This window comes from Melopsittacus undulatus, chromosome 4 (assembly GCF_012275295.1).
Source record: "Melopsittacus undulatus isolate bMelUnd1 chromosome 4, bMelUnd1.mat.Z, whole genome shotgun sequence".
Classification (NCBI taxonomy): Eukaryota; Metazoa; Chordata; class Aves; order Psittaciformes; family Psittaculidae; genus Melopsittacus; species Melopsittacus undulatus.
This window is the reverse complement of record NC_047530.1, coordinates 45,345,698-45,371,051: the sequence shown is the minus strand read 5'-3', so window position 1 is coordinate 45,371,051 and position 25,354 is coordinate 45,345,698. Positions and strand designations below refer to the sequence as shown.

The window sequence follows — 25,354 nt, the reverse complement described above, 5'->3', positions numbered from 1 at the left end:
AGAGACAATGAGTCATTCTTCAAACTGATATAGAGCAGAAAAGGGCATAAACTGAGACCTCTGACACTGTTCACAAGATAGAATATGCTCAGCTGACATCACACAAGTTCACACAGTAGCCTGATGCAAGAGTACTGAGGGACAGTAAATGATGTCCTCTTTATAAAGCTAACACTGATATATATTTTTGTTGTTGTTGTTATTTGTGAAATATCAGAGTCACCTATCTGTGAATATTCAGTGGTGAGACACTGGAAAAGGGTTCCCAGAGAAGCTGTGGAAGCCATGTCACTGGAACTGTTCAAGGTCGGATTGGATGGAGCTTTGAGTATCCCAGTCTAGTGGAATGTGTCCCTGCCCACAGCACAGGGGTTGGACTAGAAGATCTTTAAAGATCCCTTCCAATTCAAACCACTGTATGCTTCTATAATTCTAACTGGAGCTGTGATTATAACCAATACCCAGGTATACAGTATCAAGAGGCAGACTATTATGCTGAGTTATCAAAAAAAAGATTAATAATTTAATAGGCCAGGTTTTGTTTTTCAGCTACAAGCCATTCACTAAACAGAGGGAGTTACATTCTCCCTACCTGGGAAGGTGGAATCAGACTGCCATTAACAACACTCAGCAATAATAGTAACAATAACTAGAGATAATAAATCTGAAGTAATATAACTATACACATTTACATAAAACTGCGTTTTTCAGTTGCACTTGTGTATGATTATATTTTTAGTTAAGGAATATCTCTTCAGAATTCCTTTCAAAACAATTCCATCAAAAACACTGTATTTTAAGTGTAAAGCAAGCCTAACTAAGCAGTAATGCACTATTCCAAATTACTGTGTTTGGAACTTCTTATGAACAAATCAAGTCAGTTTCAGGACAGTTTAAATACTCTGAATTTTCCCTTACTGCTGGGTATGAGCTTTAAGAGACCTTCCAGCACTGTATTTCTGATATTCAGTTACAGTTGTTTTTTTTGTTAATGATTTATGCACCTCTTTCTACTGGAATATGTTACAGAGGTCTCCCAACCTAATAACAAAAATCATTGTTTCTATCATTTGGGAATTGTTCAGTAGTGCTGAAGAAAAAAATGGATTATGTTTGTGCAGACACACACAGAGATAATTTATATACAAAATCCTGTGCTAGAACAATGCCAATATAATTGAAAGTCAAACACACTCAAATTAGGAAAAGTTAGAATTAAGGATATAAAAATCAAATTCATCATAGTTATGTACACTGTATTTACTACACACCTTTTAACTGCATGGCCCACATATTCTTTTCTGAACAATTAAAGAGAAATTATCACTATATGGCATTTCAAGGCACTAAAAATACGAGGAAATAAATTATTTTGCCTACATGACTTGAATAGCATACAGTAAATACAGCACAAGCCACAAATCAATTAAAAAAATAACCATAATTTACTGTATATGCAGGAGAGATCTGGAAGGAAAAATACATGCTACTTCATTAAATGTTGTACAGAGAAAGACTAAAATAATGTCTATTTTTCCCCAAAAAACTTCTAAATGCTCATGGATGGCTACACACTCAAGAAACAAACCCATTAAATAGATCTACAGAGTGCACTATACTGAAGTTTTTTCCAAGTTTTCTGAACAAACTTTGACAGACTTTTACAGGAAATGTAGAAAGCTAAATTCCTGGTGAAAAAAAACTGTTGCAAAATGTCCTTTATAACAATATGTTACACTTTCAAGTCAGTGTTTGAACATTGCAGAGAAATGGTGGGCAGAACTGTCTTAACTCTGAAGAAAAAAAAAAAAGTCCATATCTCATTCTGGAAGGTTAACTCAGTTTTCAGTTCAATTCTACCTTGAGGCAGAGATCCAGTCAATAAAATTTGCTCTCAAACAATTTATGATTAACAAGGATGTAAGCAACAGAAAAAACAATTTTAGATAATATTAATACCATGTTAATAAAAAGCAATCCTTTATATTTTTTTTAAAAAAAGTCTATATGAACAAAAGACTTTTACCAATTAAGATGGACTATTATACATTTTAGGCACAAAACCTAACTGCCAGACCTCTGTTTTAATTTTTTATGTAAATATAATACATATGTAAAATCTAGAAATTTTAGCATTTGGTTAGCTTCCTACTGCTTTTCTTTTTCCTTCATTCCTTATTAATAGTTCAATTAAGTATATTACAGAAATATCAGATGATGTAATTAAGGGTATGTAGCTAATTACTTAAATATTTTATTTTATAGTTTTATATATTATTTCTTCTCTGCAATGTTCCTGATTAAGAGAGTATTTAGGAACTTTAAGAAAGCAAAACCAACCATCAGCATTTCCTGTGATGCTGTTTGATTCTTACGATTTGCCAAAATGCTTTGCTGTTTTTTTCTACAGCTACATATAGACATGGTCAAAAAGGATTCAGTTGTGACAAAGCTGTCTGTTTACAAAAACAGCCAGTTTTCCCTTTCTAGTTCCCATTCCCCAGATATAGTATTGGGTGAGGGATAACCATGCAAAAACCCAATAGCCTTGCTCAAAGCCCCTTTCCAGCTAACTGTGCACCCCAGAGAGCTCTCACTAATTCTTCTCCAAAGCAGATTCTTCTGTTTTCTCCTTTTTCCTCAGTGGCTATTCTTTGTAACACACTCATTACTACAAAAATTATTTGAAATGCAACACTTCAGATGTGCCCTCCTGTAAACTCCTTTTATTCTTCTAGAGCTCTTTACTCAAATATACAGAGCGCATAGGCAGTGACACACACTTTTTGTTAACCCACTAACATCTTCAATTCATTTGAACAAAGAATGGCTAATAAGACCACAAGTTTACCACCACTGATGCTTAAGTGACCACAAGATACACATTTGCTGGCATCCATTAACTCCCTTCTTTATAAACTGCAAGTGTAAGCATTTCACTGCAATACTAACTGACAGTCACTTAGATAACCAGACACAGTTCTTAGAAAAATTCTAATTTTTCTGCTAAGCATATGTTAGATGATATGAAAAATATATTTTCAAACAGCATAGCAACTGCAGGTTTTCATTTTGGTACCACACCACACAAATTTATGCTTTAAAACCAACAGAGGTTGGTAATAGCATAGCAACTCTTACTTCTAGTTGCTAAAAACCATCAAAATTTAAATTCAATCTATTCAATTTATTAAATCTATCAACAGATGTGAGGATAATAATGGCAATTTACTTCACTAAGGGGAAGGAATAATACAAATATATATTAACATACATATATGATTAATCTGTCTGAGATCAAGACATTCAGTGATTTTTAACAGACAGACTTCAGTCAGTATTCATCTAGATCTGGAAAATACCTTTTTTTTGATCAAAAATAATGAAAACAGAAGCTATCTGCTGAAAAGCCTAATTAGTATAATTCAATATTGACTAAAATCTGATCTGAAATTCTAAATAACTTCACCATATCCCAGAGTTCTGAATGTAGCTCACTATAAAGAAGAATGCTATGTACAAACAAGTACTGAAGTTAAAGGTAGGTAACTCCTGAATGTAAGAATAAGCAGAAGTGAACAAAGTACCTACCAGACCACAGATGAAGGCCATCAAAACCATAAGAGTACAGGTCATCACCAACACCATTGCCTCCCCATCCTTCACCACCTCCAGGATAGGGGGCATAACCTGAAGTAGAGGCCCATCCAACTCGTAAATGTGTGGGTTCTGCCGTTAAGAATGGATCAACCTGATCAATTATTAACTCAAAGTACCACTTCTTGTATTGTGCAGAGCCCTCAGCAACACCCAAAAATATATTTGGCCTTATGCTAAGAAAGAAAATGGAAATTGGTTAGTGTAAACACAAAATGCAACATATGAATTATACTGCTGTGTAATAGTAAAATTTACTTTGCAAATATGTAAGAGTATAGATGTCCACATTTTGCTTATAATATTTAAAACAGTGAGCCATTTTATAACTTTACAAAGCTGCTGTAGAATCATCTTGTAAGGTATAGGCTTCATGCTTTGAAAACCTTACAGTCAAAAGAGGAATAACAAGATCATTTCCTAAAATCAAAAAACAGAGTGAGGTTGTAGGGAAATCAAATCCCCCTTAAAACACACAAGTACCTCACATTATATTTATATTCTCCATGGTAATTATAAGGTAAAAATGTGTTCTGTTTTGAATGAGAAAAAAACAACTTTCGTCTTTCATTTCAGAACAGGCATTACTATAAATTAGCAATTTCTATTTGAGCACAGTTTCCATTACAAATGGCATTAATTTTTTAGAAGTTAATACTTAAATAATTCCAAAGGTGTATGTCTCAATATTGAAAGCTGTGGAAGATCTCTTCGGTTACAGCATTTTCTTCAATTAATTATTAAAGACACATAAGTCCCATTTTTTCTAATATAACAAGAAAAGATGTCACTATACCTTGTCACATCATTAACCAAGCGTGTTTGCAAGAGTAAGTCTCTTCTAGGCAGTAGATTGTCACAAATCAGATTTTGATTGGCACGAACTGCAACTCCATTACAGACACAGAGAGAGCAAAGCACATCGAGAACCTTAAAAAAAATGTATCAGAAGAAACTCAGGTAAATGCATATACCATTATTAAGCTGTCTGTTTAATTTACAGTCAGAATAGACCTAAAGGAAGGAATATAGTACACATTGCCATTATTGCTTTCTAAATACTTTTCACATATATGGACCAGGTGTAGTCTGTACTAATGAAAGAAGATATCAAACATAGATAGAACACAAATTCAAAACAAAGAGTTTGCAAAATGAATCAAAACCCCTTCCTTCAAGATTCCTTATTCCAATTTTGATTAGGAAAAAAGCAAAGCTAGAACAAAGCTAGAGGATAAGTCTCAAATGAGATTCTCAGACTTCTTATGAATCTGTTCTGTAAGTACATTTTCAATACGAGAAGTAATTCATTTATTCTTAAAATTAAATCATTTAAAAGAATTTGCTGTAAAGCAAAACAGAATTTCAGAAAGATCTTATTCTAAAATTTCAGCTTGCCTTCCCCCTCTCCCTCCCCCCCCCACCAGTCTTAAAAGTGAACTAGACTGACATAGTTCTCCCACAGATTACTGGAGCAAAAGGTCTTGGAAGAGAAAACACAGTAACATAGTGCTGTTTGAAGCTGAGGGAGGAAACTGCACACTTTTGCAAAGTTGAGCTCAGACAAGCAATCATTAAAGCAATGAGCTCAAATGGTCTAAACTCTTACAGACTATCTCTAAGACAGAGAACTACTTTCACACTGTTGTTTACTATTTTAGAAACTCCTTTATAATGCAAAGAGCAGAAAACCACCCTCAACAACAGCTTAAGCAAATATACTGCAAACTTTGCTATGGCCTAGGACCAGGCATTTTTCTATCATCTCTGCTCCTGGGCAGAAACGTCTAGCAGAGGGATAGAGGTAGTAACTTAAATAACCCCAGAAACTCTGACCAGTAGTCAGCTGGAAAGCATCTTAATAACATTAATGATCATCAGTAACCTCAAATATAAACTATTTAAATAATCTGCATGCCCTCACTGACCATATTTCTGACACAAGGCTTTTCATTTTAAAAATCCTTCAAATCAATAATTTCCAAACCAATTTTGGTTAATAATGTTACTGTTTCTTACTTCCTAAATCACAACAGAATTTCTGATCTAGTAGGAGAACAAAATATACTATTTCTGGAGTTACAAATACATTAATTAACTCACATTATTTAATGATGTTTAGTCAAGTATATAACAAATGGAAACGCACAAATACATTAGGAAGTCTAACTCTTCTCCTGTGTACAATTCCCTTTTCTACTTTAAGTTCTCACTATGAAGTCTTCATTAAGATTCTCAGCTGAAAAGTTCTCTTTGCAGGTGCCTGGCATGGCACAATAATCTTGCTAACAGCTGAAACAGTAAACTAAATTTCCCACTGTAATTTCAACCTTTTTCTTATGCCTGCTTATATCAGTTTGTACCCCTTAACCATGCTTAAAAATACTTCCTTTCCATATCTATAGTTGGTCAGGTTCTCTATATTACCTTTTCCTATAAATCACTAATTTCAGCTGACTAAAACGTTTTTTGTTCTTCCTCCAAGTTATCAGTTTTTCAAGTGAAATTTGAATTGAGGAAGGAAACTCACATCAGAAAATCACACATAAAACTATATCCTCCTCTGTGTTGTGATGTCATCCTGCTTGCAGCCAGAAACTGTTCACCTTCTTCTGTCATATTAAATTGCACATTGATGTCTAAATTACTTTCCACCATTATTTCTTCTGGTATAACTCTGGGGTTTTTTCTTTCTTCTGAACACCTGTGTTTTCAGATATTTGGATTATTTTTCCGATTTCTCACTTTATTTTGTTCTTTTTTGCTACTATTATTATTACTCAAGTTAGGAATGAGTTTGCAGGATTCTGTTCTGTCTGCTGATACAACAGTGCAGACCCTGCATCGAAAAACAAGCTACTCTGTCCACATGCTTACAGACACCAGAATGCTTCATTTTCTCAGCAGATCCAAAGTTCGTAATGTCAGTATTTCTCAACTATGGTTTTCTTACCTATTTGTTGCATTTGGAACTGAAAAGCAATTGTATATTACACACTTTTTTTTAATCTCAACAAAGCAATTTTGCAGATGTACTTCAAGATTATTCAATCCTTTAAAAGTACTAGAATCATGTAATTTTGGGGTTGGGATTTTTGTTTATTTGGGGGGGGTTGTTTTTGTTTATTGGTTGTTTGGGTTTTTTTTGTTGTTTGGTTTTGTTTTATTTTTATGGATTGGGTTTTTGGTTTTTTTTTTTATTTTGTTTCCAGAAATCATTGTAAGGTTATCAATACATCCTCAGTTTTTCCAAACATACCTTGTAATTGCGCCCATGCTTATCCAACAATGAAATAATGGATTTGATGTGATCCTCAGCTATTATATTTAAAGCTTCTGGGCTTTCAATCAAGATACAGTGCAACACTTCCAAAATACCTATATGAAGGCCACAGAAATAACGTTGTCATTAAATCATCTATGCGACTGGACACAATCTAAAAACTTGATAAATAACAGTATCTGCAATACTTTGCTAAAAAAATAAAAAAGAGGCATTTGATTTCTAACATATGCTGTTTCAAGGAAAATTGCCCTGACATTTATAATGTAAGACAGATGGGTGTGGTGTACTGATAATTAATTTATATTGATTTAAATGCGTCTCACCTGAGGAAGATTCTAATCTGTCCAATTTACTTATTAGCCAATCAAGGTTACTGGAAAACTGGGCACAATTGTTTCTGTTGCCACGAATAAGAGCAGCTGGAAAAAAACACAAGGTACAATGTTATAACAGGATATTTCCTCTTTAAGTCACCAGTGTTAATCATATATATTTTAATACAATTTTTATAACAACTTCACAAAATAATAAGCAGGCAAATCCTATATACATATATGTTAAGGTAATAATATCAGCCACTGCCATAACTTCTGAAGAGCATGCTGGTTTTGAAGTTGACAGTTTACCGGATGAACAAGAATTTTAAGAACAAAAAAAAAAATTTGTTTTATTTATGTTTTATTTTATTGTTAAACTTAAATAGAATCTATCTACCAGCCTTGTTTAAAGCAAATGTCAAGCACCACCATGATCAAGAGGCTGAAATAATTTTTCTGTTTCTTCCTACCAATGAGTGAGAAGATCATATGCAGAAGTTTAAGCTCAAGTGCAGGTTGGGTTTACTGCTCTTTAGTTTTACTTTGTGATTAAAACATGTTATAGAATGGATAGCTTTCAGTCTTCAGCAGCACAGAACATAATGTTATTTGACTGCATTTTGAAAGTTCACCATCACTCAAGTTAAAAAAGTCATTACTTATCATAAAAAAAAGCTTTTGTTTACAATTGTCAAGCATTTTTCTTATGAAACATTAACTTAATATTTATTACATCAGAACAAGTGTGTTCAAGATGTACCTTTAGAAGAAAATCAAGACAAAATCTGAAAAGTCCTAAATATCACTACAGAGGTTTTTTTCATCCTGCTTTTCTTTGAACGCAGGACTGTAATAAAACATTGATATCTCATTACTTTTTAAAACAATGAGAAGATTCCACCAGAACCATTTGCGTGTCTGTGCTATATGAATAACCTCACTCTTCGAAGTACATACCCTAGTTTGTTTTATTCTTGTTCTCTCAATTTGCATATTTTACTATGGTTCAGGACAAATTTTCTTTATAATGAAATCAGAATGTATTTAAACTCCACCAGAAGACAAGATTCTTCTATGTAAGGAATAATGCAACTTGGGTATCAATTCAATGGTCTGAAGAAATACATATATACATACTTCTATGGTGTAATTTTGACCCTACTATAACACAGAAGCAGTTTGCTCTAGGAAGCATGGTATTGAAATTTAAAAAATTCTTTTAATCTGATTTATATAATTATTTTTGTTAACATTTAAATCTGGGCCTCAGGTGACAAGCAGATTCAGTAGATCTACAAGTTCCAACTAATACTTTTCGGCTTCTCTTCAGCCTCAAAAACAGCTTTCTAGTTTTTCTGCTTTTTAAAATAATAATTCACACCTATTTGCATATCACAGGTACATTTAAATTAAAACCCACCAAACAAACCAAAACGTCACATTTTCAGGCTTCACCAATCATTTTCCTAGCTGAGATTTATTTTCTTTCTGTATCATTGCTCAAGAAAATCTATTCTCTGCAATAACTATCAGTAAGTATATGGAAGAAATTCTGTAATTTACATGACAGCATGAATAACACTCGAAGTATTCTTTGGTGGTGAAGGAAGTTCAGTATAAGAATACATATCCTGCTTTTTGCATTGCTAGATTATTGAAGACTTTACCTAACAATTTGTAAAGTAGATTCAGAATTTCTTTCCATGCTGTACCATGTTCTTCTCTTGCAAATCCTGCAAAATGAGCTGCGCTGTTGTAGTCATTTAGGCGATCAATGCAATTCAAAACTATTGCCAGCATTCCCTAAACACATATGACAGAAAGGAAAGTGAACTGTATATAAATGAGCATTTGTTGTTGTCCTTTTAAAAGATTTCTTCCTGCACACATTTAAAAGTTGCATCATCTTAGATTTAGAAAAAAAAAAAACAAAACCAAAACAGCAAAACCAAATTATTGTGCATACAAGATTTGAATATGTATTTCTCAATATCATAGAATCATCTATTTTAGAAAATGATTCTACACGCTTCCTTAGTCAGCTAAGCATTATAGAAAGTAAGGAATAAATGAAGACAGCAATAAAGCCTTTTATAATTTTTGTGAACAGACTGGTTTTTACATAAAATCTTTACATCAGAAATAACATCTATCTTTTTGGTATCTGGAGTATCCAGAATGTAAAACTTCATAGACAGAAAAAGAAACTTCTTGTCGCAATGATTTCTTTTAAAAATGACATCTGTTGAAAGATGCTCAGAAGTACTAAGACCAAATTTTATGGGAGAGCTTGTGGCCTATGGCAAGTGTGAAAGCAAGAAAATATGCAACAGCAAGTTATCATACCGCATTAGTCTATTATATATAATATGTATATTATATTAATTATATATAACCAGCTACGGGACTTTGCATTATAAATCATATGCATACATCTAGATGACAATATTTAGGTTCTTCTGAATGTCTGTAAAACAAAATATTTAAAATTAAAATAATATAACAATTCCTCTCTCTGTACCTCCTCTTTGAACAGATTTTGTCTGTTTTTGAGTGACCGAAGCTTGTTTTGCTTATCTTCATGTTCCAGGTCTTCTTCGGGAAGCTTAAAGTAAGTAATCAGGTCTTGCAGAGTCTGAGCCATCTCCTCAACAGGCAGGGCAGTGGGTGATAATGTTCTGTTGTTTCCACTATAGAAAACAATGAGGAAGACTGGCAGCATTATTCATTTTCCCACTGTAATTTACAGTATTATGTAGCAGCCTATTTTCTGTTGGCATCTAAATCAAGACTTGTTTAACACATGAAATATGTATATGATCAACACCTGATCTGAATTGCAAATCATTCAAGTATCTATTGTCTAGGTGTCCAGCGCTCAGATTCTACTTCCACTTCCTGAAGTGGAATCACATTTCCCTTTCTGAACTGATGTAAAGAGACAAAATGACTAAAATAAATGAAAAAAAAAAGATGAAACAGAGATGAAACATCTACCAAAGTCCTTTTTTACAGTAACTAATTTTATTTAGATAGTTTTAAATCTAAAATAGTAGCAGTTATTGAGGCTGTATACTAAGTCTTCTAGACAAAGGACACAAAAGTAACAGGTAATTCTAACTTCTAATTACATCTACTGTATCAACTCTATATAAGAAATAAAGAAGGGTGTATTTAAAAATATAAAGCATTTCAAGGAGTCCAAGTTATCAGTAGCATAATGAACCACAGAATCATAAAATCATAGAACAGTTTATGTTGGAAGGGACTTTCAAAGGTCATCTAGTCCAACCCCCATGCAACAAGCAGGGACAGATTGATCAGAACTACATTCAGCCTGGCCTTGAACGCCTCCAGGAGTGGAGCATCTACCAACTCTCTGGGCAACCTGTTTCAGTATTTTACTACCCTCATTATAAAAAAATTCTTCTTCCTGTCCAGCCTGAAACTCCCCTCTTTTAGTTTAAAACCATTGCCCCTCATCCTATCTCAACAGGCCCTGCTAAAAAGTATCTCCCCATCTTTTTTATAGGCCCTTTTTAAGTACCGAAAGGCTGCAATAAGATCTCCCTGGAGTCTTCTCCCCAACTCTAGGCCCTTCCTCACAGGAGACATGCTCCATCCCTCTGATCATTTTTGTGTCCCTCCTCTGGACATACTCCAATAGGTCCATATCTTTCCTGTACTGAGGACTCCAGAGTTGGACACAGTACTCCAGGTAAGGTCTCACCAGAGCAGAGGGGCAGAATCACCTGTTTTGACCTGCTGGCCACACTTCTTTGGATGCAGGCCAAGATACAATTGGCCTGCTGGGCTGCAAGCATACACTGCCATCTCATATTCAATCTTTCATCCACCAGTACCCCCAGGTCCTTCTTCTCAGAGGTACTCTCAATCCCTTCATACCTCAGCCTGTATTGATACCAGGTGCAGAACCAGGAGCATGTCTCTTTCCTGTCCCAGCATTTGCTCAGTCTTGGATGACAACCCAATTTTTCAGAGTCTGACTCACTATTAGAAATAATTTAATCTAGGAGGAGCTGATTGCTGGCAGAAGTGGTTCTGGTTTTATATCCTCAGCACAAGAAATACAAAGGAGTAGTGTATACTACTGTCATACTGAAAAAGTAATGTTTTCAATGGTGGGTTCCCTGAAAGCAAAGTCTTAATTATAAACTCATTTTTCTTTAATTCTATTAGGCAGTAATACAAGAATGGCCATTTGATCATCTTAATAAAACTTCTGCCAAGCACTATGAAAAAACAGTTCCTTCAGTACTACATACATTATTACCAATTTCACTGTGTATACATACTCATATGTTGATCTCAACAACTATAAATGAATATGCATTGACACAGAACTGTATTTTACCGTAAAATTTGCCAAAAAAATATCCTATGAAAGAGCTATAGTGAAGTAAGCATGGAACTTTCACACTCAAAAAAGGAAAAAGAATGCTTTTATGAATACTGTGAAGTCCTAGCTACTATGGAATACTTACTAATGGAGGAACACTAAAATCTTTTAGCATGTTTTCTTTAATGTGGATTATGATTCAGTTTGTTCTGGCTTCATGTAAATAAACAAATAAGCTATGTTATCTATTTAATGGCATTACTCGCCAAAATTGCAAAATTAAGTCTGTCAAAATATATGGCTAATAACTTTTAAATACAAATACTTGAAAGCAGGAAATAAGGATTCTGTTAGAGTAATTTTTATAATTTCAGAATACTTCAAAAGCCAAGTATAAGAAAGATATTATAAAACATAGTAACAACTACCTTATAAACTGGCTGAATAAGCTTGTAGTATTGCGAATGATTCGAGCAGCCTGGGACTCCTCATGCTGACATCTTTGTAAAGTTAGACCATCATCCATATGGCCTTCTTGGTGCAATATAACCTATTAAAAGTCAGTAATTATCAAAATAGTTACGTTAATAACTTATGTGCTTTTCAGTATTTTGTAACTTAGTTCAATATTGCACTGAGAACAGTAACTGCATACATGCTGAGCTGCTATCTGTTAATCACTTTATCTAAATACTTCTTTATTAACTAATTACAAATCTGTCAGTCTCACATAAAAGCTATTCAGAGACATATTTTAATGTGCCTTTATTCTCTTATAATTCATTAAACATGCTTATCAAATATTTTCCAACTGAAACAAAAATTGTCAGTCTTTCTATATTCTGGCTGTCAGGTAAAGAGGATCTTCACTATCTTAAGCATACTTCAATAAAGATTCACACATGAAGAGACTACTGACAAGAAAACAAGCAGGAACAACAAACATGAAAATTACAACACAGCTAAAGGAGCAACCACTTTTGTGAGTAACTTGTGAACCATTTAACTATTCTCTGCACATTATGTTTGATTCTTATCAGAACCATATATGAACATCATATGAAACTCAAGCAATTACAGAGATCCTTTAGTGGGTTTTAATTTTTCCCCTCTAAATAAAAGGAGAATTTCACCAAAAGCTAGCATAAAATCAAGACACTAAAATACTACAGCATTTTTGTGAGAATTAAATGTGAGTTATTCTGTTTCTTTGCCCAGTATGTAATCTATTGAATCCTCCACTGAAGAAGGTATTTTTTTAACTCTGAGATGGTAAAAATTTGCTGCCCAATTTCTCAATGAATTGAGGAATTCTGAAGGCACTGAATAATTAACAAAGAAACTAATAATGCTATACAAGTTGTTACTGCCCCACATGGGAAGGCTATTTACCAACAGCTTTTTTCACATACTGGCAATTAGGCATATACACAGTTATTTTTTTCTTAACGTGAAAGAATTTGAAGTACACATAGAATCATAGAATCACAGAACAGTTAGGGTTGGAAAGGACATTAAGATCATCTAGTTTCAACTCCCTGCCATGGGCAGGGACACCTCACACTAAACAATGTCACCCAAGGCTCTGTCCAACCTGGCCTTGAACACTGACAGGGATGGAGCATTCACAACTTCCTTGGGCAACCCATTCCAGTGCCTCACCACCCTTACAATAAAGAATTTCCTCTTTCTATCCAATCTAAACTTCCCTTGTTTAAGTTTTAACCCTTTACCCCTTGTCTTACCACTACAGTCCCTAATGAAAAGTCCATTCCCAGCATGTGCTCAAACACGCTGAGATAGTGCTTTTAAAAGAGACAAAGTTTACCCCATGAGTTTATCTGGACCCTGAGATCCACACAAATATGATAGAGAAGACTAGGAAGACATTTCTGGATGAGTATATTGATAATATTATCTTTAAGGAGACTAGTTTACGTATTTGTCATCTTTCCGTTTTGTTCAAGTACTTTGCATAGAGTCACACTGTGGATGACTTCGTCAGCCTAAATATAACATAAATAAGGATCCAGGGGTTTCTTAACTGAACAATAACTAAAGAACTGTTCTTCCCATCACAAAACTAGTAAGAAAACATTTGACAATCAGATAATCTTTCCTAAGGCTCCAGATTTTGGAGCTATAGGAATAGTACAGGAATGAAAAAAAGTGACAGATAGGACATTAAAACTGCAACACCTTTACAAAGTAACTGAATCTTCACACATAGCAGATATGCACTTTTCTCCCTCAGTATGCAGCAGACTAGGGATGAGAGAAGTCTTTTAGAAGGACTTAATCTTCCCTATTTCTCTGACCAAATAATAACAACCTCCAAACCTCAACTAAATCATCCTGAAACGCCACAATGACAAGAAAGTGCTATTTAGAACTTCAAAAAGTAGATTATGGCCAGAATCATCCAGCACTGCCTACTCCAATACCTCAGACAAACCACTTCCCTGCATATACAGGGGCATTTGGCACTGCCTTGCTTCTTGAGGTACAGCAGGACATTGGTATTGACCAACACCCTGAACAATGGTCTCCAGGATGTGAATCCAAAACATGTAATGTGTTTCTCTGCTCTTTGAGCTCTAGCATTCTGGACCTCTGCAGGAGTTCACAGTTTGCACAGAAGCAAGCTCTCAAACTGGAAACTGGTATCCATCGCTCATGCAGGATGGTGGAGAAATATTTAATAGCATATTACCTGGCAAAGTCTTGAACCCCTGGTTACCGAGATCTTGGAAAGAGATGCAACAGATAAAAATTCTGGCAGAAATCATGTAACAGAAGCCTCACAAATGAAGCCAGAATTTCTTACATATTTGTGTCTTGCAAAGACAGCGTAATAACTAGATACATGAAACTACACCTAAGCCAAACAGAAATTTTTACTTGGAACCCCAGCCCTCTCCCCCCCCAAAACCCAGACCTTTTGCAGTCAGCTTGAAAAGGATTACAGTGACTGAGGGTGAAAAATCTCCTGACAAAGCAATGGTGAAGGACCCATCATTTTATCCCATGGTAAAAGGATGTAAAAATTCTTTATAAAATTATAGTCTAGTACTATATTTCACAGAGGATAAAAAACTGTTTCTTGCCTCCATGGAAATATCAGCTACAAGAAGCAATAAGGTTTGGGTTTTCTTCAGTTTGAAGGCACTTAACAGGAGACAATTCTCCAGGTGAGAGGGCAGCAAAAGATTTGGCATCTTTGAACATGAATGAAACAGTTTGAAAGGAGAATAAAAGTGACAGGCAATTATAGAAGCTGTTTTAGTCCTTTGCTGTTGAACAGAAAAGTGTGAGAAAAAAACCCCTAAACTTTACAGGAAGCTAGTATAAAATTCTTCATTTGAATACAGAGGAAGAATCTACATGCTGCCTTTTCAAGAAGGAAAATCAGACCCTCTAAGGAAACAGAATCAAATACCCAACACTGGCATGGGAAAGGAAGAGGCTACCCTTGTGCGAATAACTCTCTTACCAAGAAAATACTGAATGACTGGCATACAAAGAAGAATTTCTTTGACAGCAAGGTTGCTGACAGAGACACTCACTGTCTGTTTATGACCATGTGTGTTGCACAAATAAATGAGATTGTGCCAGGAGTGTGCTGAGGACCTAATTTTTAATATTAAAGTGCTTGTGTGCAGGTATCCTCTTGGTAATATACATAGAAGCCATTACAGAAAAAATCCCAACTTACGTTCAGTAATGGCTTTTTTTTTCTTTTTCATGTTCTAATGTTAGATTAAAATTAAAAAAAAAAAATCTGCGTATACAGAATTAAACAATCATTTGGGAATGATGCAATTATGCAAAGGGAGTATTAAACCTGCTAATAGAGAATGAAATTTAAACATAGTTTGAAGAGATAACAGGCCACATGATCCTTAAGAATATAACATTATATTCAGAATATACTAATACCTTATAATCAAAAGGCTGAGAGAAAAACCTTTTTGATGACACATCAAAATTATATCTAACATTTTGGCAGGAAATTTTTCATTAATACCCCTTAAGAAACTTGAGGAGATTCTAGGGTCATAACTTAAGTAACAAGTTAAATTACCATTTCATACAGTAGACTGTATTAAAAAAATCTAAAATACCAATGAAAGTAAGATGAATTATAAGTTTACATTGCTAAACAGTACAGATTATCACAATAATGATTTTCACCATCCAAATCAGGAATTTCTGTATTTTACTGCAGTATCAGAAATAAAAATTGAGCCCAAATCAATAATTTTCTCTGGTAACAAAAATAGATGCATTTCTTACTGACAAAATTTTTCTTCAGTTACATAGTTATGTTAATAGCTACCACAGTTTATCATTTTAGAAGAAAACATTTACACCATTTTCAATACACCATTTTCCATAAAGCACAGAACAATAAAACCCACAATTGCCGTATTAGTAGATTGGTAAAAAACAGGACAGACAGAAAATGTTATGCAACTAACATTCATTTTACAAGTAACTGAAAAAAAACCTTAAACATTACCTTTCTTTTCAAGGGACCTAAACGTGCTGATTTAGCATCCTGTGCTTTGTAAGTCAACCATAAAGCACTAGCCACATGTTGGACAAAACAGATTGAATCACCATACTTTATTTCTGGGACTCCCATTCCATCAATGTCACGTTTAATACTAGAGTCCTGCTTTTCTTTTAGCTCCTAAAAAGATAAAATAAAAGCTGGCATTTAATTTCTGTACCAGAACAGGATAAACCATGGAATTCTACACAAGAGGAATAATACCCCTGTACTGCAACAACCAGCAGTTAAATACTTACAGTTTAGCTTTTACACTTATTTTAATTTTAATTTTTTTCCCCCATGTATTTTATTTTTCCATTTATCCATTTTTAAGAGGAATTAAATTCTTTCAAGTCTCTTTTAAAGACATTGTTCAGTGCTCAGCTGGAATATCCAGTACAATTTTTGAGCCCAACCTATTACTTAATCCCATTCTTCATCATGTACAACCAGAGGATCTTAAGTCTTCAGCACAAAAGCAAGTTGTTATTTTGGGGTTTTTTTTTTTAGTAAAATAGTTTTCCTTTCCGAATTGAATTCAGGAATAAGAACAGAATTATGCAGCAATTTCTGTAATAGCAAATTATGGATGCATACACATATGTGTGATTAAACCAACAATTCTGAGTAATTAGATTATGATTTTTTTTCTGATTTTTTCTACTTGGTTGTTGCTCATTTGTTGTTAAGTAAACAAAATGTGATAGACATTGAGATACAGTTTAAATTTTCATATGTGTAATGGGTTCTCTTATTTCATTTCAGTTTACTGATTGTTCAACATCTGTGGAGTAAAGAGAAGTTCTATTTTTACTAAGCTAATCCACTTTCATTTATACGGAATGTAGCTGTCACATTTCAACAGTTGAAACAGACAGCATCATAATGCCAAGATGCACTAGAATGGAATTACAAAACATTCCTTGGGGATACCATTACAATATCAAGACTATTGGGAAACCATGTCACATCATATTTACGTGGACTGCACTATCACATACAGATAGGGATGAATCCTTTCAATACATATTTACTATGAAGCCATTAAACGAAATGCAATAAAGTAGCATAAATTCATTAACTGACAGCAGCTCATTATTCGGGTTTGCATAGCACCCTGAAGGTTTAAACATTTTTCTGAAATATTACATCTGCATCAAGAATCAAGCATGAAGGAAAATCTCAATGAAAGAAATCAACAAGTGATCCGAATTAAGTTGCTTTTAAAAAAATTGAGCCACACTGACCCTTTTGGACAACACTAAGCAAAGAAAAACCAAGATTTTTTCATTTCAGAAACAAAATTCTAGAATTATTTTGGGAGCCTGAAGGCTGTCTTCCCTTTAAGCAATACAGCATAAATTCTTCTTCATGATGTTCTGCTCCCTGTACTCTGTCCAGTTTGTCTAGGATTTCAGCCAAGTCATTTGATAGCAGTGTGTAAAGACAGGGTGTATTTTCAAACAGCTGAGAAGTATAATCAGCAAGAAAAAAAATCTCTTATCTGGATATTTGTACATATTTTAGCAGCAAAATATCCAAATACTTTCTCCTCCAAAACTCTCTCTTCACAACCTATCCTCAGTTTAACTTCCTCAGACCATGAATTAATAAAGTTGAAGGAAATTAATCAATTCAAAGAAAACAAATCGCATCATGGGTCTGGAAGATAGCAAAGGAACAATAACAGTAATAAAAAAAAAAAAACAAATGGAAGAGGGAATGAACACAGGAACTTGAGGGCAAATCTGTCAAAACTTGCGAATTTCCCAAGGTAATATGTTAGAAGACAGGCAACATTTAGAAGATGAGAAAATTAATAGAGTCACAGATTCCTATGTGATAGAAAGAAAGTAAGAAACAGCAGTGTGAACAGGACAAATAAACCCGACTTTATAACAATTTTTCAACAGTCCTCTTGTAAAAACTCTTGAAATCTCAAGTGTTTTTTACACACCCCTAAGATGGGTAAGACAACCCAGCTGCAGTACTCTTATTAAATCTAACCTACCTGAGCTAACTAAAATTTTATCTTTTGGTGCTGCACTCTGGCATTGCATTAAAAGTACTGCCATAGCTACCCCAATTTAACAATAGAAAAAAGATAAAAGTTCTACAAATGTAAGAGCAGAGGACTAATACATTGAATTTACCTATCCTGCTAGTGGGTTTACTAAACTTTGTATATTTTGTTGTATACACTTCTACAACTCAGTAGGCAAGGGAAAAAAAATTAAAATTACTTTCTCAATTCTCCTCCCATATAAAATAAATAGGAAAAGAAAGCTTTAATTCTGTGTTTAAAATGCAGTGCTTACTGGGAAATGATTATTGTAAAATATAAACTTACAAATAAATACTTGAACTGCTAGAGACAATTGTAAGTAAAGGATTCTGTAATATCTATAATTTTAAACTTTATGATGATTCCCAGTCAACTATAACGACATCCTAATGTCATGTTGAGCCCCTAAGATAGCTACATGCTGGCAGTAATATTAAAATATCAAATCCTTCTGCATGAGTCATCTGTGACTTTTCAGTGTGTCAGAATGTTACTTACTCAGACTACACCCATAACTTCTTCATTGTCAATTGTATATACCATCATGAAAATAAAATATGAAATCTCAAATATTAATTATAGGCTATAATAATTTAAAAACAAACAAGTATTATTAAATATGCTCTTGTTCTTCACTGTATTTATTCTAAAAGAAATTTATAAGGAAAATCAAGGTTCTGCAGAGTATACTGAGCCAAATACTGTGCTGGAATGAGAACACCCCATATCAAAGCAGGATTCCATCTGCTGTAGGAAACTGCTGCCTCTGTGGTCACAAGGCATTATGGAACCACTGCCTTAAAATATAAAGGTTGATATTTTTAAACTTTGTGGAAAATAATATCCACATTAAACCCAACAAAAGGCATAATTTGGGGGTTTCATTTGCATACTCTTTCAATTTTTTAAAAGCTCCCTTCTACTCTTATTTGTGTACTCTTATTTGTATTAAGGAAAGCTCTAATCTGAATATCATAATTTAAAATACCTGTTTCGATCTCCAGTATTACCCAGCAAAAAGAAAGAAAACAGAAAAACCCAAAACCAAAAAAACAATAGTGAAAGTAAATGCAATATGAATGCAATCACAGGTTTTGAAATGCGAGGAACACACCAGCTGCTGAACTGGTATGTAACAATGCTGAGAATTAATGTATTTTTTTTCAACAAAGGGTCTCTGTAACAACTACTTGAAAAATCAGGCTTTAAGTCATGTATTACAGACTCCTGAATACTCCAGATAGCTCTGCCTACTGGCACATATAATCTTTCTTTTTTTTTTTTTTTTTTTTGCACAAACCACCTTTTGCTGGCTTCCAAACTGGAGAGAATACCTCAATGGAGAAATGTTTCATTTCCTTTTGGGTACTCCACAGCAATGTATATTCACAGCAATCTGGTCTAAATTCAGTGTTGACCCCACCTATAGGCTGGACTAGGTAAATTTCCAAGGTTTAGAAAGATTCCTTTCTAATAAGAATTATTTCATGAATCTAAAGGATGAGAGTGCTGTAAACAGACAGACACATATTCCTGAACCCTATTTTTAAAGATTTGTACATAGCTGGATAGCAAGGTATTAGACAGTTATCTTGAAATCCCCCTTAGTTCATGCCATGTTAAAGTCCAGGAAAGTGAAAATATTTCTTCACTGAAAAAATTAACAGAAAACAAAGGTTTACTAGTACAAATATGCAGAAATTAAGATAATCACACTTGCATATATGTAGCCTAGCTATCAGTTCTACAGTTCTTTTCCTCTCAATCTGTATACAGTCAGCACTTGGTTTTAAGACTGATTTCCTTCTTACAGTCCAAATCAACCCCTGAGGTTCTTCTCTTTCCAAAGCCCCACCTTTCTTTCTTCAGGAACAGTTATCACTGCTTATTCATCTCAACTTTGGAAACACTAATGTTTCTACCAATGGGCCTGTGCAGCTCTCACCTGCCCAGACAATAAACAACTATTCTTATTCTTGGCACAGAAAAAAGCAAGTTTATAATGTATTGTGAGATAAAAATACTCTTTCCTATAGAGAACAGCACAAATCCTAGGATGAAGAGGTGTTGAACTTGCATTTCATATAAAAATGTATATCAAAGACTATTTTATGTACAAACACAGTAGAAGAGATTAATGCATCGCACAGTCATTACTGATTTCTGCATAATTAACTGCTAGTGAGTGCACCTTAAGCATTTTGGTGATTTAGACTCTGAATACTAGATCTTACCTACCATACACTTAACTTTAAAGATTCCTTTTCACTGCTCTTCAGGGATCATAGAGCATTCAGAATTACATGGAATATTTAACTTCTCATACTTGATAAAAAACTCTACTGTAGCAGCTATGGCAACTATTTAGAAGTAATATTACAAAATCATGTAAAAAATTTGCATCATCTCTGTTGCAAAAACCTTTCACTTTTTGGAAAAAAAATTATTAAGTTTGCCTACCTCCATAATCATTCTTCATTCTCTCTCCCTTGCAGTTTTTCTCAGCTGGAAATGATGAAAAAGCTAGTAGCATGCAATTAGCAGCTCACTAAGGAGTACAGTTTAAAAACATATGGTTTAGAAATCACTGAATAAATTTTCCTTGCAATTCACCTATCAACATACTGCACAAAGAACAGCTAAGGCAGAACTTTGTCCAACTGAACTGAATTCAGTTGAATGCAATTATGACAGGTAGAGATGGAATGAATAACATTCTAATGACATTCCAACTAAAATGGTTTTGTAGTGATTAAAGCATTCATATTAAACCACTGTATCTTGCATTGTATTAGTACTCAATCTTGGGTTTTTAACCTGTTAACTGTTTAGTTTACTCTAAAATTTATTCATCATCCCTGTTTTCCCTAGGGGAAAATCTCTGTTACTCTTGACTCAGGTTATTTACCTTTGTATTTAAATGCTTAATTCCTGTCAATTACCTCAATTTACAAATTAAAAGTAATTTAGAAAGCCATTGAACCAACACAGATCTAGTATGTGAGTCCTCCACATTTAATACAAATTTGTATTGAAGTTATTTACCTTCGATGCTCTAAAACAAAAGGCAGTAGATGTTGTGTCTGACTTTTCTCTGTCTGACATTGCAAGTCCTTCATCTTCACTCAGAGCCAAGTACTTTCCTGTTGTAATGTGTCGAAGGCGGAAAGGCTGTCCCCACCTGACGTTACTTCCACTCCAGCTAAATGTATGAGACATCAAAACATAATTGATGAAATAAGCAAAACTAGTATTTCTATTTTGGGCCGAAAAGGAGATTCAGAAAATAGAATGTGTTATGTACATTCCACTTTTTTGCTTTTGATTTCAATATCTGCAGTGTAACAGATGCAAAACTCTTAATACTTTTTCAAAAGGCACCCTAGGAAGGAGTATAGCTTTAATATTTTTGTTTTGATACCCTCTCTCTGCTTTAATAGGGTGTTACCTATAGTATCCATAAAAAAATCCTACATGCTTCTGAAAAATACTGAAGTGTATAATAACTACTATATTTCAGTTATTTTATTTGACTGTCTAAATAAACCAATTAAACCTAAGTGAGAACGTTCCAAAGAACTATCCTACCTTATTGTGTATATTGAAATTTCACTTTCAACAAGTTAACAGATAACTGATTATCCAAGAGGGAGACACGCATCTAAAAAAACCCCACAAAAAACAACACCCACATGGAATATTACTGTTCTGATTTACACCCATGCTTCTGAAATTCCAAGTGAAAACTAGGAAAGCATTTTACTTTTGAACAGAAGTAATGTCTCAGGCAAACGAATCTCATAGGTAACACTGCTTTTATTATGGGACACAGACAAAAAGAAAAGTCTTAAAATACTGACATTCCCCATATGACTGTACCATGATAGATTACTTATTATTATTTACCATGAGCATACTACATATATAACAGGACAAGCATACTACTCATGTCCTGCGTTAAGGGTCTGTAATAATTAAATTGCTGTTAACATAGCAACAGTTGGTAACGAAAAAGTTCAAAAAATCTCAGTACCTTATTCGCAGGGGTTCTACTCTCCACAAAGACCTTGCTCGAACACAAGCTCCTCCAGTTTCATAAAGTACTTTCCTACTGAAAAGATTCAGAAGATCATCCTCTTGTGTTTATTTGTGCTACATACATTTACAACTTAATCCTCTTTAAACTGTGTAGGACTCCTCCCCAGCTCAAAACTAATAATTAATTTCCATTCTATTTGACCTCCTTCATTTCTCCTTGGCCCAAATCAACCATTCCTTCAGGGAAGAAATACTATAGATAGATCTCAGTTCACCTTTAATACTTCTTAAGTTCCTGTACTACCTAAATTCTCTACCCCTTTTCTATATGCAAAGCTATACTAGGCATTGGTGACCTGCTTTTCCAGTAATGAAACTTCAAGTAAAAGAATTGCTGCTTATTCACAACGGCATCCACGTAACATTTTTCTTCATCTTCTTCTTGATTCTATCAATACATTCATCTTTTTTTCTGAGTTTTTGCGAAGCCTGTCTTTTTTCATGTTCAGTAAGTCCACCCTTTGTGTTTTTTTGTATTTTCACTTGACCTATAATAAAAACCTTAAGATTCTTGACAGAGAATACTCTCTGTGTGAGTTGCTAAGGACTATTCTCTAAAGAACCATTCAGAAAATTAAATGTCTGTTCTACGAAAAGAGAAATTATCACTGTTGCCTTACTTAGCTTATTTAATAGCCCTAATAGAATACATAGAACTGATTAAACAAAGAGATAGAAATAAACACAACCATTTTCTACAGCTCTTTGTCCTGCTCCTTTTGCTATGTTATTTTTTTATTTATTCATCTTGTTTTGTATAATGTGTGACTCCTACAACTATGACACATTACCAAGTTGGTCTTATGTCTATTATGCAGCTCACAAAACTTGCAAAAAATATAAAATATTATTTAGGCTTTTTTATTATTTATTTAATTGCCATCTTCCCTGCTAATGCTTGCTTACAGTAGTGCACATTAAAGATAAATAACATAACAGCTGAAATCTCATTGGAAATCAACTGCTTGAATTTCAGCAATAAAAGAAATCATGACTAATTTTCTACTTAGTAGGTCTCAACTTCTTGTAACAATGTCACTGCCTAATTGCAAACAGCTGTAAAGACTGTTTAATGTATCTAATCTCAAACTCAACTGACAATCAACAGTCTACTTTTTCGAGAGAAGGAAATGTATAATAATGCATCACTGAACACCTACTTACTTGTGCTGTGAATCATTGTGATCTATAGATGGAATAGTCAAACACTCATCATGGCCATGGAAAAGACGTACTACATGCCCACCAAGAAGATACCCTGTAGAAGCAGCACATTTACCCATTAGCTTTGACACTGACAATATAAAAATAACACCATCAAAAAAATTTAAAAAAACTCAAAAGACTGAGGTGAAATCTGTACTGTGAATTTTCACTCATAACTGAAATTAAACAAGAAGAGCAAACTTAGTATGACAAAATTATTTTTAGTATTTTTTCCAATTAAAAATATTTCTGAAAATTAAAGCAAAAAGAAAGCACTTAAACATTTCAAAATCAGGATTCTAGAACAGAAAAAGAAAATAAAAACTCCTGCAACTTCAGCAACAATTACTGTTTTGAAAACTGAACGCTTTAGGTGAAAGTTAAATCAAATGTATACTACAGTTTCCTCCCCCTTAATACAATTTAAACGCTCTCAATACAAAATAATTTGGTGAGTTAATCAGTTTGTTCTGACATTCCTAATTTGTGTCAAAATTTAAACTGCAGAGCAGCAGCAGGAGACAGAGGACAAAAAAACACTTAGCAGTTCTGAAGATTAAGTTTAATGGAAGCAAACTTTACAATCCATTTAACACAAAGACTACAGGTCAAAATCAGGCACTTAGCATCAGAGAAAAAAAGGAAAGAAAAGAAAAAAATGGTGTAGGAGGAAAATGATTCATCAGCCCCTCAGTCCAAATTGTTCTGACCTTGTAAGTGAAATTGATGCCTTTTAAAAGAACAAACACACATAAAGGAGGAAGGGTAGAAGGAAACCTTCATACTGTACAGCTGATTCAATATAAATTAGCAAATTAGGAAAACAGTAACTGGCAATTATCCGGTTGGTGAGTAATGCAAAGGTCAAAACAATGAAAGAATGTAAAAAAAAGAAAACAGCCACAAAAACATTTCTGATCTTACTGTTCCATCACAGGTACTTGACACATCACAAAAAGTATTTTGTCCAATTTCAAGTCCAATTTTAGACAGGAAATCCCACTTTCTCAGTCTGTCCATTCAACCTGAGATATGCTGCTAAGTCTTGTGATATATGGTATTACTTTGAGAAAAAACTGACACAGAAAACCTAATTCTCTGCTTACCACACTCTAACCTTTCTATTTTTATTATTATTATTATTATGCAATCTTGAATTATGTTTCTGACTCTGAGCTACACAGTACAGGAGCTGCAAGCACTGCAAAGGACCACTATGATGATTAAGAGACTTGGGCATCTCACACATGAGGAAAGGCTGAGAGAACTGGGACTGTTCGACCTCTAAACAGAAGAGAGCCAATCCCTCTTCAGTGGTGCACAGTGACAGGCCCAGAGGTCACAGATACAAACTGAAACACAGGAGGGTCTGTCTGAACACCAGGAACCACTTTATCAAGACTGCTTAGCACTGGCACAGGTTGCCCAGAGAGGTTGTGGAGTCTCCCTCCTTAGAGGTGTTCAAAAGCTACTTGGACATAGCTTGAGCTTCCAACTTCAACCACTGTGTGATTTTGTAATCACTTACGAAATTTAGCTGCCAAATCCTTCATGTTACAGAAATCTAACATATACCACTGATCTTCCATAATATCTGTATAGGTCATTATGCTTGTCATCTGTTACAAATATTTAATTTCACTATCAGATTATTTACTATAGATTTTACTATATTTTCCATTTGCTTGATTTTTTTTTGTTTTGCCGGTAAAACCTGAGAACAAAAGGACTTTTCCAGAGTTAACCTCTACTCTATTTACGATGTATGCTGGCAGGGGACCAGATAGCCATTTATAAATATACAGCT

General features: G+C 34.1%; 1 protein-coding gene across 1 annotated transcript in view; it reads right to left on the bottom strand.

Moving 5' to 3' along the window:
• RYR3 (ryanodine receptor 3) overlaps positions 1–25,354 on the bottom strand; it is a 215,655-nt gene that overhangs the window by 125,211 nt on the left and 65,090 nt on the right. The window contains exons 8-18 of the mRNA XM_005149274.3: positions 23,506–23,599; positions 22,277–22,351; positions 21,289–21,445; positions 16,143–16,316; positions 12,049–12,170; positions 9,782–9,950; positions 8,928–9,063; positions 7,267–7,362; positions 6,917–7,035; positions 4,454–4,587; positions 3,592–3,833 (exon numbers count right to left, since the gene is read on the bottom strand). Of these exons, the coding sequence (XP_005149331.2) occupies positions 3,592–3,833; positions 4,454–4,587; positions 6,917–7,035; positions 7,267–7,362; positions 8,928–9,063; positions 9,782–9,950; positions 12,049–12,170; positions 16,143–16,316; positions 21,289–21,445; positions 22,277–22,351; positions 23,506–23,599 (1,518 nt within the window). The remainder of the gene's footprint in view (positions 1–3,591; positions 3,834–4,453; positions 4,588–6,916; positions 7,036–7,266; positions 7,363–8,927; positions 9,064–9,781; positions 9,951–12,048; positions 12,171–16,142; positions 16,317–21,288; positions 21,446–22,276; positions 22,352–23,505; positions 23,600–25,354) is intronic.